Source organism: Salmo salar, chromosome 26 (assembly GCF_965601325.2).
Source record: "Salmo salar chromosome 26, fSalSal1, whole genome shotgun sequence".
In the NCBI taxonomy this organism is placed as follows: domain Eukaryota; kingdom Metazoa; phylum Chordata; class Actinopteri; order Salmoniformes; family Salmonidae; genus Salmo; species Salmo salar.
In genome coordinates, this window is record NC_138316.1 from 35,161,061 (window position 1) to 35,183,027 (window position 21,967).

General features: G+C 43.5%; 2 protein-coding genes across 4 annotated transcripts in view; both read left to right on the top strand.

Annotated features, from left to right (window-relative positions):
- The window catches only part of iqgap1 (IQ motif containing GTPase activating protein 1), a 72,989-nt gene extending 58,584 nt beyond the window's left edge, over positions 1-14,405 (top strand). Inside the window, exons 20-37 of the mRNA XM_014127578.3 lie at positions 170-253; positions 507-578; positions 1,637-1,706; positions 2,746-3,110; positions 3,312-3,475; positions 3,952-4,176; positions 4,394-4,534; positions 5,034-5,118; positions 5,724-5,956; positions 6,550-6,682; positions 7,011-7,113; positions 7,403-7,538; positions 8,103-8,190; positions 10,156-10,365; positions 10,482-10,651; positions 11,111-11,233; positions 12,065-12,173; positions 12,454-14,405. Of these exons, the coding sequence (XP_013983053.1) occupies positions 170-253; positions 507-578; positions 1,637-1,706; positions 2,746-3,110; positions 3,312-3,475; positions 3,952-4,176; positions 4,394-4,534; positions 5,034-5,118; positions 5,724-5,956; positions 6,550-6,682; positions 7,011-7,113; positions 7,403-7,538; positions 8,103-8,190; positions 10,156-10,365; positions 10,482-10,651; positions 11,111-11,233; positions 12,065-12,173; positions 12,454-12,567 (2,625 nt within the window). The 3' untranslated portion in view covers positions 12,568-14,405. The remainder of the gene's footprint in view (positions 1-169; positions 254-506; positions 579-1,636; positions 1,707-2,745; positions 3,111-3,311; positions 3,476-3,951; positions 4,177-4,393; positions 4,535-5,033; positions 5,119-5,723; positions 5,957-6,549; positions 6,683-7,010; positions 7,114-7,402; positions 7,539-8,102; positions 8,191-10,155; positions 10,366-10,481; positions 10,652-11,110; positions 11,234-12,064; positions 12,174-12,453) is intronic.
- Positions 14,406-16,855: 2,450 nt separating this feature from the next.
- The window catches only part of LOC106562620 (CREB-regulated transcription coactivator 3-like), a 102,888-nt gene continuing 97,776 nt past the window's right edge, over positions 16,856-21,967 (top strand). For 2 of the 3 annotated variants that reach the window (XM_045708665.2, XM_045708666.2), the window contains exon 1: positions 16,857-18,132. In XM_045708665.2, the coding sequence (XP_045564621.1) occupies positions 18,001-18,132 (132 nt within the window). In that variant the 5' untranslated portion in view covers positions 16,857-18,000. Of the gene's footprint in view, positions 18,133-21,967 lie in introns of all 3 variants that reach the window. The other variant, XM_045708667.2, reaches the window with a different exon arrangement.

The window sequence follows — 21,967 nt, forward strand, 5'->3', positions numbered from 1 at the left end:
AGGGCCAGTTTCCCAGACCCATATTAAGCCTTGTCTTGGAGCACTTTCAATGGTGATTCTCCATTGAGCATGATTTTTAGTCTAGGACAAACTGTCTGTGAATCTGGCCCTAAAAATGCTCCTGTGCTTCTTAACACTGGTCCTGTATATTTGTCTGTCTATCTTACAGGCTCATTTTAGAGGCTACAAGCAGAGGAAGGTGTATATAAAGAGGAAGGAGTACCTGAATGACCACAGCGAGGATGCTGTAAAGGTAAGGTCTCCACCTACTGTACGTGTCGCCCTCTTTATAATAAAACAACAATACATGACCTTGATTGGTGGGTCCTGTTCATTGGGGCATGCAGCGTTCTAAAACGCTTTGCAAATAATCCCTCCCTGTTTCAGTCCATTTTCTTCTCTTTTGGGCCTTAATGAACATGAGGCTGTGCTGCTTTTCCATTAAGTCTGAGGTTTTTGGTGAACTTCAAAGCTTTTTTAGTATTGACCTACTTTTATTTTTTTAGATCCAGTCGATGGTGAGGATGCACCAAGCTCGCAAGAAGTACAGAGACCGCCTGAAGCACTTCAAGGACCATGTGAGTTGATTTATTTAGTTAACCATTATTTTACAAGATAGGCAAGTCATTTGAATGTATTAGTAGTGGGTAGTTTGAATCCCAGATTGAACAAATGTTAACCATTTGATATATCAGGGGTACTCAACTGTTACCCTACGAGATCTGGAGCCTGCTGATTTTCTGTTCTACCTGATAATTAATTCCTGGTGTCCCAGGTCTAAATCAGTCCCTGATTAAAGGGGAACAATGAAAAAATGCAGTGGAACTGGCTTCTAGGTGCAGAGTTGAGTTTGAGGGTGAATTACTATAAATCAAATCAAAGTTTATTTGTCACGTGTGCCAAATACAACAGGTGTAGACCTTACAGTGAAATGCTTACTTACAGGCTCTAACCAACAGTGCAATTTCTAAGTAAAAAAAAAAAGGTATTTCTGTAAAATGAGTATGAATCTTTGACAAAAGACAAGTAGGTAGAAGGTCCAGTAGCTTGTAGAGTCTGGTTCCTGTCAAGGTTTCCTGCTCCCAGGGAATGTTGCCTTGTTACTATGCTACTACTTGACTCTAGCCCAGGTAACAGCGAAGCACGCTGTCAATTTAGTGAAGAGCGCTATATAAATGTGATTGAGGTGAGTTGTAGTTATATGGTGTGCCCAGGGCTGTCTGTTCTCTAGTCTTCTGTAATCACTGTATGACGTCACATCTAACTCTTTATATCCTCACCTGACACATCCACTGACATTTACTCTCCTCTGCGTCCCAATGGCACCCTATTCCCACCCTATGGGCCCTGGTCAGAAGTAGTGTACTATATAGGGAATTAGGTGCCATTTTGGACATATTAAATGTCCGTTCAGCTTAATGAGGCTACTAGGCTAGATGGCTCACTTAACTCTGTACCCTGACTAACTGCAGATTCCCAACGTAATGTTTCTCTTTACATATGTCCTGCATCCCAAATGGCACCCTATATAGTGCACTACTTTTGACCAGAGCCCTATTAAGGGAATGGGGTGCCATTTGGGACACAGTCATGTTCTTGATCAGTGAAGTGACTGCTGTTTGCTCTGTTGTGGCAGATCAATGATGTGGTGAAGATCCAGGCGTTCATCAGAGCCAACAAAGCCAGAGATGACTACAAGACACTCAGTGAGTATGATGATGATGATGATGATGAGAACCCTCACTCACCACTGGCTTTCTCTTTTCACTATCTTCTCTCCGTGCCGAGTCTGGTCTCCGTGCCGAGTCTGGTCTCCGTGCCGAGTCTGGTCTCCGTGCCGAGTCTGGTCTCCGTGCCGAGTCTGGTCTCCGTGCCGAGTCTGGTCTCCGTGCCGAGTCTGGTCTCCGTGCCGAGTCTGGTCTCCGTGCCGAGTCTGGTCTCCGTGCCGAGTCTGGTCTCCGTGCCGAGTCTGGTCTCCGTGCCGAGTCTGGTCTCCGTGCCGAGTCTGGTCTCCGTGCCGAGTCTGGTCTCCGTGCCGAGTCTGGTCTCCGTGCCGAGTCTGGTCTCCGTGCCGAGTCTGGTCTCCGTGCCGAGTCTGGTCTCCGTGCCGAGTCTGGTCTCCGTGCCGAGTCTGGTCTCCGTGCCGAGTCTGGTCTCCGTGCCGAGTCTGGTCTCCGTGCCGAGTCTGGTCTCCGTGCCGAGTCTGGTCTCCGTGCCGAGTCTGGTCTCCGTGCCGAGTCTGGTCTCCGTGCCGAGTCTGGTCTCCGTGCCGAGTCTGGTCTCCGTGCCGAGTCTGGTCTCCGTGCCGAGTCTGGTCTCCGTGCCGAGTCTGGTCTCCGTGCCGAGTCTGGTCTCCGTGCCGAGTCTGGTCTCCGTGCCGAGTCTGGTCTCCGTGCCGAGTCTGGTCTCCGTGCCGAGTCTGGTCTCCGTGCCGAGTCTGGTCTCCGTGCCGAGTCTGGTCTCCGTGCCGAGTCTGGTCTCCGTGCCGAGTCTGGTCTCCGTGCCGAGTCTGGTCTCCGTGCCGAGTCTGGTCTCCGTGCCGAGTCTGGTCTCCCAGCTGTTGTTTCTGCCACATACGACTCCATCCTGACTGAATCCCTCTCTCTCACTGTCTCTCTCACTGTCTCTCTCACTGTCTCTCTCACTGTCTCTCTCACTGTCTCTCTCACTGTCTCTCTCACTGTCTCTCTCACTGTCTCTCTCACTGTCTCTCTCACTGTCTCTCTCACTGTCTCTCTCACACAGTCAATGCTGACGACCCTCCCATGGCGGTGGTGCGCAAGTTCGTCCACCTCCTGGACCACAGCGACCAGGACTTCCAGGAAGAGCTGGACTTGATGAGGCTCCGGGAGGAGGTGGTCACCAACATCCGCTCCAACCAGCAGCTGGAGAATGACCTGAACCTGATGGACATCAAGATCGGCCTGCTGGTCAAGAACAAGATCACCCTGCAGGAGGTGGTGTCCCACAGCAACAAGCTGACCAAGAAGAACAAGGGCGAGTTGTCCAACCTGATGATGATGAACAAACAGAGAGGAGGCCTGAAGGCTCTGAGCAAGGAGAAGAGGCTCAAGCTGGAGGCCTATCAGTATCTCTTCTACCTGCTGCAGGTACTGTAGATACTGTGTGTCAACGCACATCTATCCATCTCCTCAAACAGTTAGCAAAGCTGTACTGCAAAGAGAATCCCACTCGCAAACAGCTGAGAAACATAAAATACTGTAGGTGACAGTAAGCTAGACAGACTATAGAAACGGAACAGGATAACATCTAATCATAGTTAACTTGTTTCATTTCTGTCCTCCCTGCAGACCAACCCCACCTACCTGGCCAAGCTGATCTTCCAGATGCCCCAGAATAAGTCCACTAAGTTCATGGACTCTGTGATCTTCACCCTGTATAACTACGCCTCCAACCAGAGAGAGGAGTACCTGCTGCTCAAACTCTTCAAGACCGCCCTGCAGGAGGAGATCAAGTAAGGAGCTAATACTTGAAGCAATAGGATTCATCAATAAGGCCTGAGGAGGTGTGATATATGGCCAATATACCACGGCTACGGGCTGTTCTTATGCATGACGCAACGTGGAGTGCCTGGATACAGCCCTTAGCCATGGTATATTGGTCATATACCACAAACCCCCGTGGTGCTGTATTGCTATTATAAACTGGTTACCAATGTAATTAGAGCAGTAAAAATAAGTGTTTTGTCATACCCGTGGTATACGGTCTGATATACCACGGCTGTCAGCCAATCGGCATTCAGGGATCGAACCACCCAGTTTATAACATAGCATATGCCACTTACAGTCATGCATATTTCATATGGGTAGCCCTAGCGGGAATCGAACACATGAGCCTTGGCGACGAAGCGCTATGCTCTACCAACTGAGCCACACAAACACTTATACAGTCTAGCAGTGTCTCACCATGTTCCTAACCTTGTGTTCTCAGATCCAAAGTGGACCAGATCCAGGAGATCGTCACGGGCAACCCCACGGTCATCAAGATGGTGGTGAGCTTCAACCGTGGCGCCCGAGGCCAGAATGCACTGCGTCAGATCCTGGCACCTGTCGTCAAGGAAATCATGGACGACAAGACGCTGAACATCAAGACTGACCCGGTGGACATCTACAAGAGCTGGGTCAACCAGATGGAGACACAAACTGGAGAGGCCAGGTGAGAGGAGGAGGAGGAGGAGTCTGGGTAATGGAGTTCTGAGGAGACTGTCAGAGAGGAGTTGGAGTTTGGCATCAACTGTTCAAGGATGGAAAGTATTAGAGCTGTCGTTACAATTACTGAGTGAAATTGTATGACTGTATACCTTTCTCTCGCTCTTTCCCTCCCCCCTTTCTGTACCACCTCTTGCCCCTCCTCCCCCTCTCTTCTCCAACAGTAAACTACCCTATGAGGTAACACCAGAGCAGGCTATGAGTCACGAGGAGGTGCGCACTCGTCTGGAAGCGTCCATCAAGAACATGAGGATGGTCACAGACAAGTTCCTGTCCGCCATCATTGTCTCTGTGGACAAAATCCCGTAAGTGTCTCTAGCTCTGTTCTCAATGGAATTACGAGAAGTGACAGAGCCCTTCAGACCACAGTGATTTGATTGGAACACTCATGGCTACACTCAATATGGCTGCCTGTCCACCCGTCACTGAACAACATCTTGAATGGGAATGTCCATTCTAGTCATTTATATTTCCATGCTGCTCTCTAATAGGGCTCGGTCCGAACTACTCCAGCCCTCGAGGGCCACATCTACTAGTTCTCAATCTTGCCTTTTTATCAACAGGTGATTTAGACCTGGAATCTGTGACATGAATTGATAGTTTTAAATGTTGTAAAGGAGAAGCAGCAGACATTAGATGTAGCCTGAGTGACTCCGTTTTTCATCCCTGCTCTACAGAACATGACCAGCTACTGTGGGTTATACGCTTATCACTTCTATGAGATGGGGTCACTTTTATAGGGAATAAACCAGTTCTAAATACATTCTAGAAAAGGAAAGAAATTGGTCTTTGTGTGTGTGTCAGGTATGGGATGCGTTTCACCTCCAAGGTGCTGAAGGACACACTCCATGAGAAGTTCCCCGACGCTACAGAGGATGAGCTTCTAAAGGTGTCATTCTATCATTCTTATACCACAGTCAACTGTTACACTGTACTGCTAGAACTGTGCTCTACTGTGCTCTGCTCTACTGTGCTCTGCTCTACTGTGCTACTTGCACTGTTATCCTGGTGAGCTTGACTTGGTATCACTCTACTTTTCCTGAATGTGGTTTCCTTCTCTTTCTCCTCTTCCCTCTCCTTAACTCCATCTCTCCTCTCTCCCTTGTTCTCCTTCTCTCTTCCTCCCCTTTCTACAGCTATGCTCTCCTCCCTTCTCACCTCTGTTGGAACATGTTTTTCTGTAGTCCTGCTGAGACGAGGTGAGACAGTCCCCCCTCGACAAACACCCAGGCTGCATACCAATTCTGTTAAAAACCTTCCTTCCTCTTCGCCTTTTCTCCCTGACTACTAAGTTTGAATCTCTGAACATGACTTAAATTTTAAGTCCAAGATTAGTGGCTATACTGTATTGGCTATAAAGAAAAGGTGTCCAAGACTACTGGGACACAGCAACAGTAAAACCCTGTTCATTGTTGTCCCTTGCCAGGCTTGGTGTTGCCTGTGATGCCTACAGGAGGTACTGTATCTAACGGAGGGGTGTGTGTGTGTGTTCAGATCGTGGGTAACCTGCTGTACTACCGCTACATGAATCCGGCCATCGTGGCGCCCGACGCCTTTGACATCATCGACCTGTCGGCCGGAGGTCAGCTGACCACAGACCAACGGCGGAACCTGGGCTCCATCGCCAAGATGCTGCAGCACGCCGCGTCCAATAAGATGTTCTTGGGGGACAACGCCCACCTCAACCCCATCAACGAGTACCTCAGCAGCTCCTACCAGAAGTTCAGGTGCAGTAGAGGACATTCTTTATGGGTTGTGTTCATTAGGGCATGCTATGGAAAATGTTCAAATGGAAAACATTTATCACTTTTACCTCTGTCTTGTGCTATAAATATTATCTTGGTGCATTTAATCCCCATCTAAGCGTCAACATTGAAATTAATGCAGATCAAAAAACACGTGCCATTGTTGATCCTTTGATGGGGACTGGCGCGGTGTTTGACGGGGACTGGCGCGGTGTTTGACGGGGACTGGCGCGGTGTTTGACGGGGACTGGCGCGGTGTTTGACGGGGACTGGCGCGGTGTTTGACGGGGACTGGCGCGGTGTTTGACGGGGACTGGCGCGGTGTTTGACGGGGACTGGCGCGGTGTTTGACGGGTCAGAAGACATTTACAGGATCATGAAAATGTGCTTTGTACAAGCATGAGTTAGAATATGCATTGCTTCTCTTTTAAATAAATCGTCCACCAAAAATTGTGACACGTGAATTTACACCCAAATTAAACATGGAAATAATGGCTGGTAAGAGGGCGTCCTGAGGTGGGCGGGGCATGTGCGTAGCTTCTTACCCTCCTTGTATCTCTGTTGTCCCGCCGCAGGCGTTTCTTCTTGGCGGCGTGTGACGTCCCGTCATTGGAGGACAAGTTCAACGTGGATCAGTACTCTGACGTGGTCACACTTCAGAAACCTGTCATCTACATCTCTATAGGGGAGGTCATCAACACGCACACGGTCAGTCACTCACACACACACACACACACACACACACACAGGAAGACATGCTTATTTCTGCCCTCATAAATAAAAATGAGTACTCTCTTACACACTTATCTCAGTGAGTTTACTTTTTCTCTGTTGTGAAAAACCCAAATTCATTTTGTACAATTTGTGACTAAGTACTAGTGTATTTTCTCATAGCCAGTACCACAGAGGGATAATGTGTTTTAGTGTTTGCTCCCATATGAAGCCAAAGGCAAATGTCCATATTGTGTGGACAATAAAGATTTTCACATTGTAATGTTCCTGCTCGTCTCTCCCCCCCCCCCCCCCCCCCCCCCAGCTGCTGTTGGACCACCAGGATGCCATCGCCTCGGAGCACAACGACCCCATCCACGAGCTGCTGGAGGACCTTGGAGAGGTGCCCACCATAGAGTCCCTCATCGGTCAGTACCGTAGACAAAAGTATGCTGTGTTCATATATTCATACATGTAAAATGTAGAGGGGCAAGATGAGAAAGGAACAGGTCTAATAAATGTTTCCTATGTGTCCGTGGTGTATCTGCTCTGTTCTACCCCATCAGTGAAGAAACCATAGTCTCCTAAATGTCTCGCCTGTCATCGGTCTCCCCTCTTAGAGCTTCCTTCCACCTTCTCCACATTCTCATGTGTCATTCACGTCCACTGTAGAATCCCAACTTCCTCTCCCCTAACTGTCCCCCGTTCTCCCTCCAGGTGAGAACCCCCTCCCCCCAGGGGACCCCAACAGGGAGACGATGGGGAAGACAGAGGTGTCCCTCACCCTCGCCAACAAGTTTGACGTTCCCGGAGAGGCCAATGCCGAGATGGACGCCAGGACTCTACTGCTTAAGTAAGAGTAATATTTGTATACAATAAAAAATACACACTTCTTTAGGGCTCTTTCTCAATTGTCTAAATCGGTCCTCTCTTCGCCTTCTCGACTGCACCATATTGTTTTCACCTGCCAAGTTTCATTTCCAATCAGTGCAGATGAAGGAGAGGACAGATGTTTAAGCAATTAGATCCAAGGTGTTAGTTCAAAAGGAGGCAAATTTAGTTCCCAGACTCCTCAGTTGTTTGTGTGTTCCCAGCTGAACCTCCTCTTTCTGGCCTGCTACACCAGAGGCGTAACCTTTGCAGAGCGTGAGACGCTCCAATTCATTTCAATGAAACCTGGGTGTGAGCGCGGCTCCGCGGGAGGCTCACGCTGCTCAAATGTTTTTTTCGCTCTGGTTGTATTTTCAAGATTTCGACTCACAGATCACACCCAAGAACCATAGCATAAAGTGGCTTTCGCTCTGCTCACACCGGCTAAAAGTTACGCTAACAGTCTAGCAGCTAAAAAAACCCTACTGTTGTCTCGACGCCCTAGAATAGCTCCTATGTCTCTTTCCCCCTGTCTTTCTCTCTCCAGCACCAAGCGGCTGATCGTGGACGTGATCCGGTTCCAACCTGGAGAAACGCTCACTGAGATTCTGGAGGGTGCTGCCAGTCCTGAACAGGTGAGACACTGAGGAGGGAGAGGGAGACCTGGACAAAACGTTTCAGTGCAATAGTGAAGGTGGAAACTTGGCAGTATAACGCCTAAACAGTACATTGACAGTGACACATTTTGTTGTTGTTTTGGCTCTGTACTCCAGCACTTTGGATTTGAAATGATACAATGACTGAGGTTAAAGTACTTACTGTCAGCTTTTAATTTGAGGGTATTTTCATCCAAATTACAGTGCTTTTTTTTGTACGTAGTCCCCCCATTTTTAGGGGACCTATTAAAGTAGTCAACTTTAGTATTTGGTCCCACATTCCTAGCATGCAATGATGATTAAAATCAAGCTTGGGACTCTACAACCTTGTTGGATGCATTTGTTGTTTTGGTTATGTTTACGATTATTTTGTGCCCAATAGAAATTAAGTCGCTTTATTGTAAATAAGAATAGAATGTTTCTAAACACTTCTACATTAATGTGGATTCTACCATGATTACGGGTAGTCCTGAATGAATCGGGAATAATGATGAATGAGAAAGTTAGAGGCATAAATTTCATACCCCCTGTTATTGTAATGGTGAGAGGTTAGCATGTCTTGGGGTATGATTCATGTGCGCATAACTTTCATACTCTGCACACTCTAATTGACAAAGAAACAAAACCAAAACAAAGGCAAAGTCTTCTCATGCTTTGTTGATTTCAAAAAGGCTTTAGGCGCCTCCCGAGTGGCGCAGCGGTGTAAGGCACTGCAGGGCTTGAGGCGTCACTACAGATCCGGGTTCGATCCCAGGCTGTGTCGCAGCTGGCTACAACCGGGAGGCCCATGATGCCGCACAATTGGCCCAGCGTCGTCTGGGTTAGGGGAGGGTTTGGCCTGGATGTCCTTGTCCCATCGCGCTCTAGTGACTCCTGTGGCGGGCCGGGAGCATGCACGCTGACACGATCGCCAGTTGTAAAGTGTTTCCTTCGACACATCGGGTTAAGCGAGCAGTGTGTCAAGAAGCAGTGCTGCTTGGCAGGGCCGTGTTTCGGAGGACGCATGGCTCTCGACCTTTGCCTCTCCCGAGTCCGTACGGGAGTTGCAGCGATGGGACAAGACTAACTACCAATTGGGTACTTTTTCCACCACTGCAAAACAAGGTGGAAACTGAGCTGCACTTCCTAACTTCTTTCCAAATGTATGACCATATTAGAGACACATATTTGCCTCAGATTACACAGAACCACAAAGAATTTGAAAACAAATCACATTTTAATAAACTCCCATATCTATTTGGTGAAATACCACAGTGTGCCATCACAGTAGCAAGATTTGTGACCAGTTGCCACAAGAAAAGAGTAACCAGTGAGGCACAAACACCATTGTAAATACAACCCATATTTACTGTTTATTTATTTTCCCTTTTGTACTTCAACTATTTACACATTTTTACAACACTGTACATAGCCATAATAACATTTGAAATGTCTATTCTTTTAACTTGTGTGTAACGTTTACTGTTCATTTCAGATGATCTATTTCATTTGGTTTGGCAATGTAAACATTTGTTTCCCATGCAAATAAATTCCTTTGAATTGAGGGCGAGGGAAGGATGCAAACTTGTAATATTAGTTAGCCACTAACACTTTCTTTGTTTTTGATTATATCGTTGTGCCATAGAGTTAAATAAAGCAGAGAGGGCACATCACAAAGACTGATAGCATGCACCAGTTTTAAAGTAGTCAACTGAGTAAGACTTCCTCTGGGTTCGGGAGTTATCACTTTTGCTTGGCTTTATTCAACTATGATTTGTGCACAGTGACAGTGTAGGGTGAAGTTGCCCCTAGATGCTGATCTTGAGTCAGTTTAGCATTTTCCCCCACTACTGTTTAGATTAGAATAGGGGGAAGGGAAGCTGATCCTAGATCTGTGCCTTGGGGAATCTTCACCCCACGCCACAGTAACAGCAACACATGACACCACCCCTGTTTTCCCCCCAGGAAGTGGAGTACCAGCGTGCTATGCAGCGGCGGGCCATCCGTGATGCCAAAACCCCAGAGAAGATGAAGCAGGCCAAGCCGGTGGTGGATGACAGCCTGACGCTGCAGGGCAAGAAGGACAAGATCAGGAGCAACCTGCAGCGCCTGGCAGAGCTGGGCAAGGTGCACCCTGAGAACCGCTACCAGGACCTCATCAACGACATCGCCAAGGTACTGTGTGAGAGAGAGTGTCTGTTTCTGTGTCTGTCACGTGATTGTGTGTGTGGTACTTATAGTATACGTGTTATTGTGGATGTGCCACATTAAATATAACGTGTGTGTTCCAGGACATCCGAAACCAGCGGCGGTATCGGCAGCGGAGGAAGGCGGAGCTGGTGAAGCTCCAACAGACCAACACCGCCCTCAACTCCAAGACCGCCTTCTACAACGTCCAGATTGACTACTACAATCAGTACATCAAGACCTGCATGGACAACCTGGCCAGCAACAAGGGCAAGTGAGTGGCCTTTCTCTTCATACCAGAGGGAAGACGCTAGCCTCCAGGTTTGAGAGGTGGGCCGGTGACCGGAGGGATGCAGGTTGGAATCCCAGTGTTGACGGAGGATGTTTTGTATGTCAGTAGAATAAAGGATCGAGCTCAACTCTGAATTGTTATTACAGAACTGTTGTTGGGTGTAAGTGAATACGATAGACGGGGAAACTTGCACTGCAGACATCAAGGGTTTGAACCTATTAGAGGGCTGGGTGGAGCCCAGGAAGTACCTCTCCATTTTATTACGTTTTAATTCCATGCCTAGTGAACACGATCCTGAAATGGAATGGAACTACCGAAATGTTAAGTTTCTAGCAGAAGGCAACTCGGGTCGAGGGAAAGTCATTACATGGACTGCTATTTCCTCTATGTTACGATGTGTGACAGTGTTATGGACACTATCTTCTCTCCCTCCCTCCTCAGGCTGTCAAAGAAACCAGGTGACACCAAGGCCAAGAAGAGTAAACAGGTGTCTCAGAAGTACACCGCCGCTCGCCTCCATGAGAAGGGTGTGCTGATCGAGATTGAAGACCTGCAGACAAACCAGTAAGTTAAAGATACACCTTGGATGTTTAGTTAATAATTGTTTACCAAATGTCTTGAATGTTAGCTGTATGGGATATATTTGTAATATGGATACATCTCATGACATCACACAAATCCTTAGTTTTAGGCAAACGTTAATGTTTTAGCTCAATGTGTGAGGGGAGCTGTGCCCCTTTCTTTCCTATATTAATCAATCAACCAATCAATCCAAGGCTATCAACGACAAATCTGATCAGTCAAAATAAAACACTTTCACGTAAACATTTTAAGTCATACAATCGACTGCACCGAGACATGAGATCCAGTTTTACAGTTCGGTATCCAAGCCGTTAACAAAGAACCTAAACAGTATGTACTCTAGTCTGTGGCTACACACAGATCATTTGTGTCTGAAACATCTGGTTTGAGACAGTATTTATTTTAATTGGAGTCATCTGTTGATGAATGATGGACGGTGACGTTTGTCTGATTTTATTTTTTTCAATTATCTTTTTTTTTTTACCTCACAGATTTCGCACTTTTATTGAAAATAGTTGACTTTGGTTGATCTTTTGACAGTCAACAACTAACAATTGATGACAACCTACAAGATTTCATCCGTGTGGCCGTAGCCTATATCGATATCTCAAGCATATTTGCATTTACAGTACTTACTACTTTGGCACTGTACCCATACTTTGTACCTGCCCGTATAATTCACATACCTGCATAGTGGCGTACACACAAACCCTGACTGAGTGGGCACCTGTTCAGAGACCACACCAAACTCAATGTACTGTATGTCATATAGCTAGTACTGTACATTGTGTGACATCCCCCTCCCACACACAGGTTTAAGAATGTTATCTTTGAGATCTCTCCGTCGGAGGCGGTTGGAGTGTTCGATGTGAAGGCCAAGTTCATGGGAGTGCACTTGGAGACGTTACAGTTGGAATACCAGGTATACATATATGAATGATGTACAGTGATGCTGGGATGTGAGAAAGAAGGTGGTCAAATGGGATTTTATGGTTTGTTGATATTTCTGTCTGTGTTTTTTTAATACTTTTTCGAATGACCTCTCCCTTCTCCATTTCTCCTCATCCCGCTCGCTCTCCCCTTTCTCTGCTCTCTTCCTGCCTCTCCTGCTCTCCCTCCCTCTCTTTCTCTCCCCCCTCTCCATCTCTCTCTTCATCTCTCTTACTCTTCCCTCCATCTCTTCCTTCTCTTCTCTCTCCCAGGACCTCCTGCAGCTGCAGTACGAGGGTGTGGCTGTGATGAAGCTCTTCGACAGGGCTACCATCAATGTCAACCTGCTCATCTTCCTGCTCAACAAGAAGTTTTACGGAAAATAGATGGATGAGACGGGGAGAGGGAGGGAAAGAGAAGGAGAGGGGGCTACAGACACTGTTGAGAACAGAACATCGAACAGAGGGCCTTGGCTCTATGCTGTCTTATCTTAGCTCGCTTTCCCCCTCTTCCGCACTACTTTAAGTATATGTATTCATTATGTGCCTTATTGAGATGGAATATTCACCGTACGGTATGTTCCTTATTGAGATGGAATATTCACTGTACGGTATGTGCCTTATTGAGATGGAATATTCACTGTATGGTATGTTCCTTATTGAGATGGAATATTCACCGTACGGTATGTTCCTTATTGAGATGGAATATTCACCGTACGGTATGTTCCTTATTGAGATGGAATATTCACCGTACGGTATGTTCCTTATTGAGATGGAATATTCACCGTACGGTATGTTCCTTATTGAGATGGAATATTCACCGTACGGTATGTGCCTTATTGAGATGGAATATTCACCGTACGGTATGTTCCTTATTGAGATGGAATATTCACCGTACGGTATGTTCCTTATTGAGATGGAATATTCACCGTACGGTATGTTCCTTATTGAGATGGAATATTCACCGTACGGTATGTTCCTTATTGAGATGGAATATTCACCGTACGGTATGTTCCTTATTGAGATGGAATATTCACCGTACGGTATGTGCCTTATTGAGATGGAATATTCACCGTACGGTATGTGCCTTATTGAGATGGAATATTCACCGTACGGTATGTTCCTTATTGAGATGGAATATTCACCGTACGGTATGTTCCTTATTGAGATGGAATATTCACCGTACGGTATGTGCCTTATTGAGATGGAATATTCACCGTACGGTATGTGCCTTATTGAGATGGAATATTCACCGTACGGTATGTGCCTTATTGAGATGGAATATTCACCGTACGGTATGTGCCTTATTGAGATGGAATATTCACCGTACGGTATGTTCCTTATTGAGATGGAATATTCACCGTACGGTATGTTCCTTATTGAGATGGAATATTCACCGTACGGTATGTGCCTTATTGAGATGGAATATTCACCGTACGGTATGTGCCTTATTGAGATGGAATATTCACCGTACGGTATGTGCCTTATTGAGATGGAATATTCACCGTACGGTATGTGCCTTATTGAGATGGAATATTCACCGTACGGTATGTTCCTTATTGAGATGGAATATTCACTGTACGGTATGTTCCTTATTGAGATGGAATATTCATTGTACGGTATGTTCCTTATTGAGATGGAATATTCACCGTACGGTATGTTCCTTATTGAGATGGAATATTCACCGTACGGTATGTTCCTTATTGAGATGGAATATTCAGTGTACGGTATGTTCCTTATTGAGATGGAATATTCACCGTACGGTATGTTCCTTATTGAGATGGAATATTCACCGTACGGTATGTTCCTTATTGAGATGGAATATTCACCGTACGGTATGTTCCTTATTGAGATGGAATATTCACCGTACGGTATGTGCCTTATTCGCCAAGGAAAAGTCCACCGGAAGCCTGCTGGATGCTCCAAGTGTATCCTCGTCAGGATCCAGAGTGCTTGTTGCGTTTTGTGTTACTATGTTACTGTAAGACTGTCAAAGGTATAAGATATGGATTTGTCTGTGTCAGGCGCTTGTTTTCCAGTTATTTGAAACACAGTTCAACAGTTGCATGTTGATGACATCACGCAAGCAATTTTGTCATACAGTATAGCTTTAAGAAACTTGCAAATCCACTATTGGCATAGGAAATAGCCTTTCAAGAGTAGACTGAACAATCGATGTAGAAAAATGTGTTATGCTTTGTGTTAAATAAATTTATAAACAAAAACTGTCCTTATTTATTCTTTGTGTTGTCAGTCCAAGTAGAGTTAACGTTACTTTCTTTTATTTTCCTTTTAAGGAGCATAGTTGTGTTAGAACAAATCACGTTTCATAGTTCTTTAGTACACATTCACTATTAATTGAAAATACGGTGACTTCAGTTGATTTCACCACTCTAAAGGAAACCGTTCATACACTCGAGTCTAGAGTGCAGTATTATATAACAATGAAGAGCGATGCTTTAGGTTCCAGTAGATGTCACTCACTGTACACTAAACAAACAGTCTCAGCACAGAATCCTTATGACAATCGGCTCCATTTCAGAAGACTGGAAAGCGTGACATACAGTACTGACCTGTCAGAATTGATTTGAATGGTTTTTGTTTTTTAACCTGTGTACCCTTGTATTGAAGTTAATTTACACTGGGCCTAACCAGGATATAGTTATCTAGGAGCCTAGGCTCTTTCTGTGCTATGTTTTTCTCGTAGTCCGTAGAATGTTTTAAAACTAATAAAGCTTTAATAATGCAATGTCATTTATTTCACTTATATCATCCACAAGCAATTTTTTGTGAGATATTACCTGTGACTTAAAAAGGTGACACTTTAAAACATTAAGATGCTTTTTTAAATTAATAAATGCTTACACATGATTATAAAATGTGAAATACACATCGATTATTATGCACACTATTTATGAATAGTAAATTAACTTTAAGGGAAGGTTTCCCAAAACCAGATCCAGCCTAGGCCTGGATTAACCTAATCTGTGTCTGGGAAACTGGTCCTATTAGTTAAAATGTATTGTTTTGCAGAATGTCAGTATAATTTCATTTGCATTGTATGTCTTTTATATACAATATTTTTTTCTCCATGTGGACACTAGCCAGCAGGTCCTGGTACTGTATGTCCATGGATGATTGGATAGGTTTGAGAATGAAAAGTACAATTTAAGGAACTGAATAAATCAAGCTAATTAACTTTCACGTGTGTGCCACTGTGGTAAAATACATATTTACGATTGTTACGAGCACTTAAATGTTTCCGTCATTTATTTAGTAGACATTTGTATCCAGGTCAATTACCATTCAGTTCACTAAATAATGAGGCTGAACAACCGTATGATAAAGGCTAGGCCGGAAGTTGGACAAATATAAGCACCCACCTAATTTGTATTATTATTTAAAGGCGATTTCCAATTGAGATGAAAATATCTGCAGAGTTTACCTAGAATGTGAACATGGTAACATTGCTTTTAAAAGGCCCATTGTTGACAGGCTGATCTGATTAAATCCTGGCCTAGGTGTCACAAGCAAAACACCAACAGAAATAGCAACATGTTCCCCATGGTTTCAAATACACATAATGATGTAATCTGCAGTTTCTTATTTTAGTGGATGCTATGATTAAATGATGTACAAAATGATGCAAAAACACTTTTTTTTCAGACAAAGGCTATATTTGAATTCCTAGGTTATATTCAGAAGTGGTTACAATCATATTTCAGTGTATCAAGTGATCCCCAGTGTCAAATAATCTCAGTTTGGCAACCATCTCTACTATGAACTAGGTTTCCATCCAATTGATGCCAGATTTTCATACAAATATTTTAAAATCTGAATAAAGAAAATCTGACGACTTGTGGATAAAAATCAGTGTGTGATGACGTAGTGCACACAAAATGTACTTTTTCGCTTAAGTTTTCATGTCCTGAATAAAAATCTAAAGTTCATTGTGTTTCCAGTGCATTTTCAACTCTACCAATAGTTTTGTCACAAAAACTGTGGTCTTGGCTCATGTGCTCTAGCCAACAGCTCACAGATACATTGCGGGTAGGCTAGATGATAACACATGATAAGATTATGGATAAGAGCGAGAATATTTGTATTTGTCAAATGGCAGTTAAGCATCAATCATCATGTCTTCAGAATAAGACCCTCGATAGTGGAAAGAAGCATCAAGCTCATCATTGTGCACTTTCACCACCCTGTGAACTTCATCATAATTGATTTCATCTGTAGCTAAATAAACGACATGGTTTCCTGAGTCGTAGTGGGAGGACCACACACCATATCAAGTTTACTTCCATATGAATGTTGTTATTTAAATGTTTGCGCATAAAGGTGCTTGACTGACATTTCTTGCATCATTTATTTTATCGAAACAAAAAGATCCCACCATGTCGAACAAACAATTTATCTGTTGGCTTTTGTAAAATTGTACCAAAACATCCTGTTTCTATCACAGCTGTCTTGACTTTGTATTTATACTGTATGACTTAACTCGCATAAAAACGGGATGGAAACTTGTTATTGGCTGCAGTGAAAAGGATTCCTTTGAAGTGTTTCCATGCTGCCATATTCAGTTGGGTAATGCGGCCAGGTACACATCCCCTTTAAGAGTTCTTCATTGCCCTCCTGTGGACATAACCGGTAAGGTTGTTTTACAGTTTCAAGCTGTTTTTTTTTTTTTTTATGTGGCAGGATTAGTGGGGAAAGGGATCTCACCAACGAGAGCCGACAAACTATGGAGCGATATGCAACAGGAGGAGACAAGAGGAGAGGAAGCTCGACTTTATCGCATGGATTTGAATGTTTACATGCTAACTAAATATAGCCCGTAAACAAATAGTTCTAACTGTTACAGTCGACCTGCCTGTCTGCCAAATCAGAGGACCAGAATCGAAAGCAATGTTTTTGAGATCGAGAGAGTGGATTATGTTACATGCTGATTTGGATAACGCTCGCGCTGCTACTGTAAGATCTTTCCGACACTTGTTGAAATGACATTTCGAAATCTTCTCCACAAGGGAAGTATTCGCTAATGAAAACATTGCTAACAACTATATTTGGGCGTAATTCAAACTAACTGCCGAGGGCAACGTTAGCAAATATTGTTTTAGATAGCTAAAGATTTGTAAACTAACGTTAGTTGCGCTTCTCTTCTGCTGTTCATGTCGCATTACGCGGTAGCTACTGTACGAGCTAGCTGCGTAGCTTTAATTTCTATCGATGAACATTTTTATACACTGCATAAAATGACAGTTTTGATAGCTTTGAAGAGGTTGAAGTACTTATTAGTTATTTAGATACGCGTATTGCCTCAATTGACAATGCATTGTTGGATACGTCCTCATAACGTTACTATTTTAAGCTAAATTGTTAATTAAGAAAATGGAAGTGACAGGTAGCTAGCTAGCACTGGTACTCTCTCACGGTAGCTAGTTAGCATAACTAGCTACTGATTGAGTTTCAAACAAGTTGTTGGCTTATTAGTTTAGCTAACTATTTACCAATGTAAATGTTTTCACATGCATTGTCAATACGTTGGGATACGTCGGTAAGCGTTACCTGCTGGCACCGTAAACACATATTTTGGAATTTGATTGTTTACAAACACTTGTCAGCTGAGCTGTTCACTATTGTTAACTTATGTGGCTAACGTTAGCTAGCACCGAAGATTTGCCAACGCGACGAATTGAAGCAGCACTGATGGATTCGCTAAAAGTGTACTGACAATCAAAACCACACTATCTATATTTGTGCCCCAAGCACTCGCTTTACATTTTTTAAGTAAAGTTTTGAAACTGTGCGGCCCACACCATGTCCGGATCCCCGGGCTCGGGTGGCTCAAACCCCAGGAAGTTCAGCGAAAAGATAGCGCTGCACAACCAGAAACAAGCAGAGGAGACGCGGGCCTTCGATCAGCTTATGACAGATCTCACTGTCTCAAGGGTAAGCAGATCCCTGTCTATAAATATCGAATTATTAAGTGTGATTTATTAGCGCATGAGTGGTCTCAAGCTAGATAGGAATGCCAGGTTTGGTTTGATCAAGGAAGTTGGACAGGCAAGCCAGCAGGGTGTGAATGCTCTCTGCTGTCAAGCAGCGGGGCACCTGTCAAACTTGTGTCACAATTCGTTGAGGTTATGGTTAGGCAGGTTACTTCGAAATAAGGCTAGTTTTAGAAAAAAATAACCCTATGGTTATTGTTTACTATATAACTACAATGACTGTAGTTATTAACAATAAGGTTTTTAATACTTACAACAAGGATAATCCTTAAATCAAAGTTAAATTCATCAGGGTTGTTTGGAAATATATTTCGCCTAAACGGGGGGCTATCAATCGATGGGTGATTAGTGGCTGACAGTTCACACTCACTAATTAGACACAGGCCAGCATTGATCACTGCTGTGTGTGTGTGATGTGATGTGATATGAACAGAAACATCACCAGTGAACATGCTTTCTGCACCACCCACTCTTGCACTTGTCTGCCTATTTTTTTTTTAATGAAATGATTGGTTAATAACCAGCCAGCTGCTACATATTCTTCTATGAGTCACCATTAGCAGCAATGTGTTGTTGTCATATGATGTATAGATGGCAATTGTAATGGCGCCTTTCATTTTGCCTGCACAATAAACTGTGGCTTAACTACATTCCCCTGTAATCATCCATTTGAATAAACACTCCCTGATTTGTAAGTTGATTTCTAATCATAAGAATTTGTCTAAACTATTGTTGCATATTTTTTTTATACCGAGAAGTGAGATCTTCGGGCCTGACTTTTCTGCACTGAATGGGACCCAAACCGCTAATTATGTGCCGATCTCATCCATTTAACTGTTTATCAAATGTACATTTTAGTCATTTAGCAGACGCTCTTATCTAAAGCAACTTACAGCTACTAATGTTAATGTAGCTAGGGTAACATTGAATTGGGCAGTCCTTCACATTTGTGGGGACAATTGCATTCTAAAACACCCAAGCCCAGTTTACTGTGTTAGGCAGCATCAAGGTCTCAAATCAATCCCCTCTATTGTGAACGAGCAACTCTCACATTGCTTTTACAGTGGGACACACACATAGTCATGCTGCTCTTATCTTCAATTGAGCCCTCAAGTGCTTTATCTCCTGCATGTATCTTAATGGAGTAAAAAGGCAGAGTTATTGGGGGTGTTGGGTGGCTCGTGCCTGGTTTTGCTCAGTGTTGGTAGCCTGCAACCGTTGAACGTTGGCAGGTCGAATATAAAGATGACAAGGGCATCCTTGTATTGGGGACTTATTTGTTGAGAAGTGTAACTGTTTTTCTGGGTGATTTGTGAGGTTTTAATTGCACTTCCCATGACTGTTTTAATGTGTGTGTAAAATAAAATGAATGGCCAAAGCTTGCTGGGAACCATGTGTAGACATACCAGCCCTGCCTCATCTGCTAACTACTCATAACAAGTTCACCATGTGTATCCAGCTAGCTAGGAAGGAAACTTCTTCTGTGTCTGATTCACTTGAAATGTACCAGCTTTGCATCCAATGTCATGTTTTTCTTGTTGCCGACTACTTCTGAGACTATTTTAATACCAAACAACTAGCACCACAGCTGCTATGTAGAGACACTCTTAGGGACTTAGTCAATCTTCTCACAACTCCGCCCAGATGGACTCTACAAGGGTAGCATTTCTTGCAGTTGCTACATTCATTTAGACTTTAATGATGTGTATTAGGGCTGCACGATATGGGAGAAATCCAATAGCGATTTACATTTTTTAAATGTAGTTCTTTACCAAATATTGTGATTTGACAAAGGTCATAACTTTTGGAATCCTAGAAGTAAAATGACCTATATTAAGAAGCAGAGTGGAAAGCAGCGTTGCTTTAGTTTGGAATAGAGGTTGACCGATTTTATGATTTTTTTTCAACGCCGATACCGATTACTGGAGGACCAAAAAAAGCCAATGCCGATTTATTTATTTTTTACAATTATTTTTAGATATATTTTATTTATTTGTAATAATGACAATTACAACAATACTGAATGAACAATGAACACTTAACTTAATATAACACATAAATAAAATCTATTGTCTCAAATGAATAATGAAATATGCTCTATTTGGTTTAACTAATGCAAAAACAGTGTTGGAGAAGAAAGTAAAAGTGCAATGTGATGTGCCATGTAAAAAAAAAAAAAAAGCTAACGTTTAAGGTCCTTGCTCAGAACATATGAAAGCTGGTGGTTCAATATTCCCAGTTAAGAAGTTTTAGGTTGTAGTTATTATAGGAATTATGACTCGTCGACTATTTCTCTCAATACCATTTGTATTTCATATACCTTTTGACTATTGGATGTTCTAATAGGCACTTTAGTATTGCCCGCCTAATCTCGAGTTGATAGGCTTGAAGTCATAAACAGCGCTGTGAATCAAGCATTGCTAAGAGCTGCTGGCAAACACAGAAACGTTTGAATGAATGCTTACGAGCCTGCTGCTGCCTACCACCGCTCAGACTGCTCTGTCGAATCATAGACTTAATTCTAATATAATAAACACAGAAATATGAGCCTTTGGTCATTAATATGGTCAAACCAAGAAACTATAATTTCGAAATCAAAACATTTATTTCAGTGAAATACAGAACTGTTCCATATTTTAAAGAACGGGTGGCAACCCTAAGTCTTAATATTGCGGGTACATTGTACAAACTTCAATGTTATGTCATATTTATGGAAAATTCTGCAATATGAGTTCGCAACAAGCGAGGCAGCCAAAACTGTTGCATATACCCTGACTCTGCGTGCAATGAATGCAAGAGAAGTGACACAATTTCCCTAGTTTAATATTGCCTGCTAACCTGGATTTCTTTTAACTAAATATGCAGGTTTAAAAATATATACTTTTGTGTATTGATTTTAAGGAAGGCATTGATGTTTATGGTTAGGTACATTCGTGCAACAATTGTGCTTTTTTTCGTGAATGCGCTTTTGTTAAATCATCCCCCGTTTGGCGAAGTAGGCTGTGATTCGATGATAACTTAACAGGCACCGCATTGATTATATGCAACGCAGGACAAGCTAGTTAACCTAGTAATATCATCAACCATGTGTAGTTAACTAGGGATTATGTGAAGATTGATTCTTTTTTTCTAAGATACGTTTAATGCTAGCTAGCAACATACCTTGGCTCCTTGCTGCACTCGCGTAACAGGTGGTCAGCCTGCCGCGCAGTTTCCTCGTGGAATGCAATATAATCTGCGTCCGAAAATGCCGATTACCAATTGTTATGCAAACTTGAAATCGGCCTTAATTAATCGGCCATGCCGATTTTAAATCGGTCGACCTCTAGTTAGGTCAAATGCAGTCAACCGATTGTTCCAAACAGAACAGCAAGCAAACTTGTAGTGAATCTAACAGCGAGGACAAGGAACTGTGCCAGTTAAGTGACAGGGGCGGCGCAAGGTCCCCAGTGTCCAGTCTGGAGCGTGAAGTCATTCGCTCTGCTGGTTGGCTACTGCATAGCAACCTAGCGGTGCCAAAAGCCCTGGTCTGCCCTAGAAAGCCTATGTCAATTACGATCGCCAGAACGGCCAAACCAGAAGAATTTAGGTGCCTGTTTTTGAGCTCTAAAATGTTTTATTTTGATCAAGTCCCAATGGTGAATTGTTATAAAGTTAGTTACAAATCAGGATATTTTAATTAAATTGTGATCCATTCTGACTACTACATTTGTTGTCTGTCAGCACGTGGTCCTGTGTGACAATCACGGCAGCCTACGAGGATGCTCGCGCCCTGA